Below are 8098 nucleotides of genomic sequence, written 5' to 3' on the forward strand. Positions count from 1 at the left end.
GAGATGTCGTCCGCGGGTTTCGGGCGTGGCGACAGCTAGGGTTTCGGCCATGGCAAGTTCAGGTGCCGCGGGGATCTCAGCCGCGGTGGGTTCGCCGGTTTACAAGCGACGCAACAACGACGAGGCCGGCAGCTCCTTCCTCCGCCCTCCCGTGTCGGACAAGTAGAGGGAGGCGACGCGTCCCCGCGGTGCTGGCTCGCGGGCGTGGGTGAGTTTCTGGCGTCTCGGGAGGCTCTTCGACCCGTCCCTCTAGCGGCTCCGGGCGACCGAGACTGCGTGGTGGCAAGCAAGGGAGGCCGCCGCAGTTGCGATCGCACGCATGCCGAAGCTCTGGGAGGAGTACCAACTCCAACAGATCCGGTGCGGCAGCCTGGTGTGGTACTCCAGCAGCAGACCAGGGTGTGGTACCTTGATCCACCACATCCTCCACGGCAATGAGCCGCCGCCACGCGAGGACGGCTCCGGCGACGAGTAGATCTATGCTAGCATGTTTAATATCGGTAGTGTGTAACTTCGGCGAGATGTTTCAGCGTGAACTAGTATGTTCATATTTGCATGATCTATTCCAGCTGTGCGCCCGACGTCCTGTAAAAAATTGTTTACGGATACCGTAAACAATTTTTCAGGGAATGGCGGGATCCTAAGTTAACCAGAAATTGCTAAGACTGGTCGTAATAATAATATCATAACTAATATCATGCATGCCAACTAGATATTTTTTATGAGGTGTCATAGAATAAAATGAAAAAAAAAGCATTGAGTATCATATCATAATATGATATGATAATAAATGCTATGTTAATATGCGTTATGCATGGTAATAAATAAAGTAGCATATGATACTAATATATAATACTATGCATTAGGGAGATGATATTATACATTTAGTATCATATGCATGATACTAGTACATGATACTCCGGTTACAACCAGCCTATCTGCAGACCGAGAGCGGGCTGGTGAGCGACCCACCCGTCAAAATCAAAATCTTAATCAAACCCCAACCCTCGGTCACCCACGCGGCATCGGCAGCCGGTGCAGCACACAACTCTCCCGGCGCGACGCGACCCGGCTTGATTATCAATCAATCGCTTGCGGGGTTGGTTCTCCCTCCCTCCCTCCAAGTTCCCAGCCCGCCGCCGGTCGCCATCTGCCCGGTGGTCAGTTCAACCTCACCGCTGTACGCTTCCAATCGTCGCGTCGCGCGTCGCCGAATCAGCCGCGCCCAAGATACTTGGTCGGCCCCACCCGCAGCGAGGTTTAACAAGACACGAAGGGATTAGCAGCAGCAGCAGAGAGAGACGCGCAAGTCTCAGAGACAGATAGAGTCGTAGATAGAGAGATGTTGTGTACGTAGCCAGGAACCCAATCCATCCATCCACCCGGATCAGATCATCAGAGAGGGAGAGGGTGGGGAGCGTGGAAGAATCCGCTTTTGGCCTTGGCCGCGCATATGCGTGCGCCTTCCCTTCCCTTCCGGCCGACTGACAAACCCAGCCAGGGAGGAAGATCGTTCGTACCACGGCAGGCGACAAATCTTCCCTCCCACTGCCGTCTCTCCTTCCTTCTCTGTCGTCTCCGTCCTCCTCGGCGCCGCTTCCATCCATCCATCCTCCCCACGGTGTGGGGGTTAAGGCCGGAAGGGGGTGGGTAGGTACGGTCGGGCTGCTGTTTGCGGTTTTACTACTGTATTTATTAGTCCACGGGTCGCCGCCCGGCCGCCTGCCTTGGCTTGGCTTGCTGAGGAGGAGGAGGGGGATGGGGAACCGGGTGGGGGGGAGGCGGCGGCGCCCGCCGGTGGACGAGCGCTACACGGCGCCGCAGGGGCTCTACCCGCACCCGGACATCGACCTCAAGAAGCTGCGCCGCCTCATCCTCGAGGCCAAGCTCGCGCCCTGCCACCCGGGCGCCGACGACCCCAGGCCAGACCTCGACGAGTGCCCAATCTGCTTCCTGGTCAGTCCTTCCTGCCCCCTTTCCCAATCTCTCCTGAGCTTCTTCTTCCTCTTCTTCCTCCAGTGGATCCATAGATTATAGATAGATGCAGAATTCTGACCAGCGCTTCTCCCCCCCTCCTCCGCCTGCAGTTCTATCCCAGCCTCAACCGGTCCAAGTGCTGCGCCAAGGGGATTTGCACCGGTGAGTCAGCTAGTTTCCCTTGAGAATTATTCCAGACGGATGTCTTCTTCCTTAATTCGCATGGTGTTTGACTTGCTCTGCTTCCTGCCTGCCTGCGTGCAGAGTGCTTCCTCCAGATGAAGTCGCCCACCTCCTGCCGGCCCACACAGTATCCTACTATCTCACTTCTCATCATCGGTTCTTCCTAGGATAGTACATGCTGTCCAGGGCTGTTTCTTGTTCTGGTGTCACAATCATGTGCACCACACCACACCCAATGGCAAATTCTTGTTTAAGTAGTTGCTGTTCCTTAACTTCTAAATAAGGTGTCCGTACTGCAAGATGCTGAATTACGCAGTGGAGTACCGCGGCGTCAAGACGAAAGAGGAGAAGGGCGTCGAGCAGATTGTGAGTGGCTGCAGTAAAACTGTTGTCCAGTGGTGTCTGCTTTCGTTTCTATGCTATAGTTTTGCTATAATTGGGCGGTGCTGCGAAATCGTGTGTAGGAGGAGCAGAGGGTGATCGAGGCGCAGATCAGGATGCGGCATCAGGAGCTCCAGGACGATGCGGAGCGGCTCAAGAATAAGCAGGTTGCTGCTTCGACCGACGAAGTAACGACCGCACGAGTCGAACCTTGTGATACTGGTGGCACGTCCACCCCAGGTGTGTAGATTGCCATAGGGCTATCTGCTTCTCTCTCTGTTTTTTTTTTGTTGCGAAGCAATTGCTGACTGGCGATGTCCATATTGTTGGTAGCTGCAAGCAGTGCCCAAGGGAATGATGCGGTCTCAGGTCAAGTACAGCATTCGGAGCTGCTATTGAGGAATGCTGAACGCTTAAGGCAGTTGCGGTATGTACTGGCTGACCATTTTCTGCCTTCTATCCTGCTCAAGTTGTGTGACTATGTAGCATCAATCAATTGTGGATTGCTTGTGCCCTCTAGATAAAGCTCAGTTGAAGTACTGTAATTATTGTTGCTTCAGTGGTTTGGACCCTCGCTGAAAGTTTTGTGTGCAAAGTAATTAATCCTCAGTTGCACCTAATTGGGGAATTCGATAGCTTACCACCTGTACTTATCCGTAATCAAAGTGTCCTTACTTATTCCCCATTATAAAATGTGACGGCTCACTATATGTAATTTCTGATAGAATTTTGTGCAGTCTCTCCACCTGCTACAATAGTGATGGTCTGCCTTGCAATTAATAAGTAACAGGATGTGTCAGCTAGATACTTATATGTTGTCTTGTTTGTTGTCAAGTAAGGTCTTGGCAGTACCATGGAGGAGACAATATAGCTATCAGTTTAAGATTTCTGTCTGCTCTTTTCTGTAGCAGTTTGTTGAACATCTTCGAGATGCCCTTGGCACCTTGATCATGCTGCTCTTTACTTGAAGCTAAATGGTTGTTGTGTGATCAATTAATACACCCAACTCTTGGTGTACCTTAGCTAAGCACTACATATATACGTGTTGCTGCCTTTGACTTTTCTAGAAGATCTTCAGTTTAATTGTATTAAAACAATATGAGAATCTCTACCTACATATTATGTTCAGTGGATTTCGTTACTAGGAGCTATAATGCTAAGACATCCATCTTGAACTGAGGGTTCTCTATGGGAATATCGTGGAAGCATCTATTGCTTGGTAGTCTTTCGTTTCCAGTAAAGGTCTGTTGAGTCTGAAATGCACCTGCTTTAAGGATCAATATATATGGCTTGAAAACAGAATTGTACTGTTTTCACCCGTTCCTTAGGCCCTATTAGGCAATAAGTTAATCCCTTTTCTGAGCATTTTAGTTGTTTTGCTTTAGTTTTCATTAGCTCTTTGTCATTTTGAGGAGTTAGAATCGAAGCCATCTAACCAGTGTTCCCGTCTTAGGAAACCATAAGAAAAGATGTGCTAGTTAAAAGTTAAAACACACTTGCTGCCATCCTGTTTCCTCGTACTAACTATATTCGTCTATATAGTATTGTTGTAATGTCATTATTGATGAATTCCTTAAAATGCAGGGATAATAATTTCGATATGGATCTTGAAGAAGTTATGCTTATGGAAGCGATTTGGCTTTCTGTGCAAGTATGTTAAGATATTGCTGAATGAGACCTCTTGCTAAACGTATTTTCCAGTACCGTTAATCTATATAACTTCTTTCTTTCATTCTTTTCTTAAAGAGCTCATCTGTTAAGTTTCAAAAAGGTGTATACAGGGATAGGTCACATTTTCCTGCCACATCACTTAAAATGAATTTTTAAAGGGTAGTTTGTAAGCATGCTGATTGTGTGAATTCTTAATAATACGGCTTACCCATACTAGCTACCTGTTTTGCTGTTTACCATCTCCATCCGCATAATAGCTGCTTTTCATTAATCATCATATGTCCTATCATTGGTCATCAGTCGGTTCAATGTCCTTTTGAGTTACATGCAAATTAACCTAGAACTTGCTTATTCACATAAATATGAATTTGTTGCTCATCACTTGATATGTGAACCTGCATGTGTTACCTCAAAAATTTGTGCATGATGATCATTGTCATGTCTGCGGCTAGCCAGGGTAGGTGGTTTCCATCAGTTGATTTTTAGAATTTTTAAGGAATAAAATACCATTAGATTGATTCGTAGACACTGCTAATTAACTTAGAACTTGCTTGTTCACATAAATCTAAATTTGCTGCTCAACACTTGATATGTGATGAACCTACTTTAAAAGTTATGCATGCCGATCATTGTCATGTCTGCGGGTAGCCAGGGTAGGTGGCTTCCATCATAGTAGAATTGTATAGAGTTTTCAAGGAATAAAAAACCATTAGACTTATTGGTAGACACTGCTTGTCGTATAATGGTGGAAAGGACAGTACTAATCATCTTACTAAAATTACCATGAACAGGATCAGGAAGCCTTAGGAAATCCGGGGAGCATAGGTGCCATGCCACCAACACTTCCTCTAAGATGCTACGATGCGTCTGGGGCCGCTTCAGCAGAAGCAGCTCCACCTGGTGGATTCGCCTGCGCGGTCGCGGCTCTAGCCGAGCAACAACACATGCTTGGAGACCCTTCCAGCGCAGCCACCTGCCAAACATCAAGACACGACATTCTCAGCAGGTCACAAAGGTCCTTCACAGAGGACCTGAGCATAGCCGGGAGCAGTTCCTCGGCCACCAGGGTCGAGGAACCATCAACCGGCAGAACGCCGCAGGCAAGAGACGGCGCGGATTACTCCAACAACGACGGGTGGTCGGAGGCGGCCGAGGCCAGCACCAGCTGCGCCGGCTCCGACATCACGGTAGAGGCCGGGGCTGCCAGTTTGGCGGCTGCTGCTTCGGATGTGTCGAGCATCGGTTCGGGCAATGTCCCTGATAGCTTTGAGGAGCAGATGATGCTGGCCATGGCGCTCTCGCTGGTCGATGCCCGGGGGGTCGGAGGCTCTCCTCCAGGGCTAGCTTGGCGGTAGCCGCTTTGCCCCCTCCTATTTATTCGCTTCGGCCGGCTGGTGTTGTTCTTCCTAGGTTTCCTCTTGTGTGACATAAAAAAGCATAGGATTTTAGGATGGGGGCGGGTAAACGAAGATTGGCTGTTGGATGGTGTGAAATTGTGAATAGGGACTGGTGGGATAAATCTGCATATTTTTGCAGGTAGTGCTTGGCCATTTCTGTTCTTTTCTTTTTGTTTCTTGTTAAATGTAGAAACTAGGTTGTGTCAGCCTGTGAGGCAGACCTTGTGCCTGCCTGCATAGCTAGATCGTGTGTGCCGTTGACGATGCAGAAATTGTGTAAATGGAGAAAGTGTCTCTCTTCTCACGCTGTGGGTGATCTAAATTACTGTCTGGAGGATAAATTACTCGTGGAGGCCACACGTTACGTCAGTGCTTATTACTACATTTTTGAGGCTGTCAGTGCTTGTTACTGTATCATTCCTGCCATGTGCTGAGCTGAAACCGGAGGTGCAGGCTCCGTTCCATGGCGGAATCCTCATGGCTGGCGCCGCCCGTGTCAGAGCCCATGGAAACTGAGGCGGCCTGTACTACTAGGATGCGGACGGGCTCAGTCAGGCCCGCGCCGTGCAGTTTGGCAGACCAACTGTTCAGCATGGAACGCACACATGACAAGTTCACAACCAATCAGCAGCTGCATTTCTGTCTGCACTGCAACACCAGATCACTGGCATTTGTACCTCGCTCGGGAGAGGACAGCCAGAGCACGCACGTACACGCTGCTGGTGTGTATGCTTTGGGCCAGGCCGGACCCTGCAGTCTGGATTTCTACTCTAGCCCAATCTGCTAGGAGCCACTCCGCATATGAAGGGCGCTGCATAAATTATTTGGGGAGATGCAGATAAATGGAACTTGCTAGCTATATGTGTCAATCATCGGTATGCGTAACCACTATGCGTCTCCTGTTCGAAAGGGTTACATCTATAAATATGCATGCATTTGCATATTTATAATCGTGATTCTTTCGAATTGTCCAACGTTATCCATGGACAGCCCGAGTATGTGTAGATTGGGTTCTTTTTCCATATGCTCTGCTCCGGATCCGATGCAGAATTTCGTCAGTGCCTCCCTGTTGTTCTCCGGGTACACATCCTCTCTGCTTATTGCCGAGACGTGTATCAGGAGAACAGCGGGGAGGTGCTGCCAAAATTTTGCGTCGGATCCAGAGTAGAGCATGGGAAAATGAACTCAATCTACACATACTCGGGTGGGATTAGGACCTATCTTTACCTATTAGCGTGTAGGTTGCATGGACGTAATAAAACTGACAAACTCCATTAACTGATGGATATGGTTTGCTTAATTATGTATATATTTCTTGTGTGCCCAGTAGGAAGTCAATATGAGTGATCGTGCATGGATGTACACCGGTTACACTAGTCAGAAAGTTTGGACCGAGGAATTGTTAACAAAAACCAAGGGGTTTGTTAGAGCCGCATTTGCAAATGGCAAGGAATTAAGCTGGTGCCCCTATGCCTGTTGCGACAACTATAAAAAGAGGGACAAGCTTGAAATGAGTAAAGACCTGCAGAAGTTTGGTTTTACGCCTGGTTACACGGTCTGGACATTACATGGTGAGTCTGCCTAACATGCCAGAGCCGAGGTGGTTCATCGTCGCACCGACGAGCATGGTACCGGGACCGCAGACATGGTGCAAGACTTTGACGATGTTTGTGACTCGGACGAGGAGATGGAGGAATCTGTAAAGGCCTTCACTGAAATGTTGGAGTCCTCAAAACATCCTCTCTACGAGCACACTGAGCTTTGTCAGCTGGATGCCATCTCATAAATAATGGCTTTGAAGGCTCAATTCAACTTGGGCAGAGAATGCTATGACGCGATGATGACAATATTCGGACGATTTCTACCCAAAGGCCATGTGCTACCTCCATACCTATACCAGTCAGACAAAATCCTTCGTGCTCTTAAGATGCCCTATGAGAAGATACATGCCTGTGAGAAAGGATGTGTCTTATTTAGGCTTCAGTATGAGGACTTGAACTATTTATATTTCCTTATATCATGATAAATGTTTGTTATTCATGCTAGAATTGTATTAACCGGAAACTTAGTACATGTTTGAATACATAGACAAACAAAGTGTCACTAGTTTGCCTCTACTTGACTAGCTCGTTGAATCAATGATGGTTATGTTTCCTGACCATAAACATGAGTTGTCATTTGATTAACGGGATCACATCATTAGAGAATGATGTGATTGACTTGACCCATCCGTTATCTTAGCACGATGATCGTTTAGTTCATTGCTGTTGTTTTCTCCATAACTATACATGTTCCTATGACTATGAGATCATGCAACTCCCGAATACCGGAGGAACACTTTGTGTGCTACCAAACGTCACAACGTTACTGGGTGATTATAAAGGTGTTGTACAAGTGTCTCCGATGGTATTTGTTGAGTTGGCATGGATCAAGATTGGGATTTGTCACTTCGATTGTCGGAGATGTATCTCTGGGCCCTCTCGGTAATG

The 8098-nt window shown here is 48.0% G+C and overlaps 1 protein-coding gene across 1 annotated transcript; it reads left to right on the forward strand.

The window, feature by feature from the left end:
- The first annotated feature begins 1192 nt into the window (after nt 1–1192).
- Nucleotides 1193–5978, forward strand: LOC125519767 (E3 ubiquitin-protein ligase GW2). Its single transcript, XM_048684523.2, has 8 exons — nt 1193–1956; nt 2088–2139; nt 2242–2287; nt 2445–2526; nt 2625–2781; nt 2875–2968; nt 4126–4192; nt 5004–5978. The coding sequence occupies exons 1-8, from the start codon at nt 1759–1761 to the stop codon at nt 5565–5567; spliced, it is 1260 nt and encodes a 419-aa protein (XP_048540480.2). The 5' UTR covers nt 1193–1758; the 3' UTR covers nt 5568–5978.
- Nucleotides 5979–8098: the final 2120 nt, after the last annotated feature.

This window comes from Triticum urartu, chromosome 7A (assembly GCF_056163025.1).
Source record: "Triticum urartu cultivar PI428250 chromosome 7A, HENAU_Tu73, whole genome shotgun sequence".
NCBI lineage: Eukaryota > Viridiplantae > Streptophyta > Magnoliopsida > Poales > Poaceae > Triticum > Triticum urartu.

Excerpts from the sequence above, each read along its gene's own strand:
- LOC125519767 (XM_048684523.2), top strand. The coding sequence starts at position 1,759 with ATGGGGAACCGGGTGGGGGGGAGGCGGCGGCGCCCGCCGGTGGACGAG. Across the intron at positions 1,957-2,087 it reads AGTGCCCAATCTGCTTCCTG|TTCTATCCCAGCCTCAACCG; the intron begins GTCAGTCCTTCC and ends CTCCGCCTGCAG. Across the intron at positions 2,527-2,624 it reads AGAAGGGCGTCGAGCAGATT|GAGGAGCAGAGGGTGATCGA; the intron begins GTGAGTGGCTGC and ends AATCGTGTGTAG.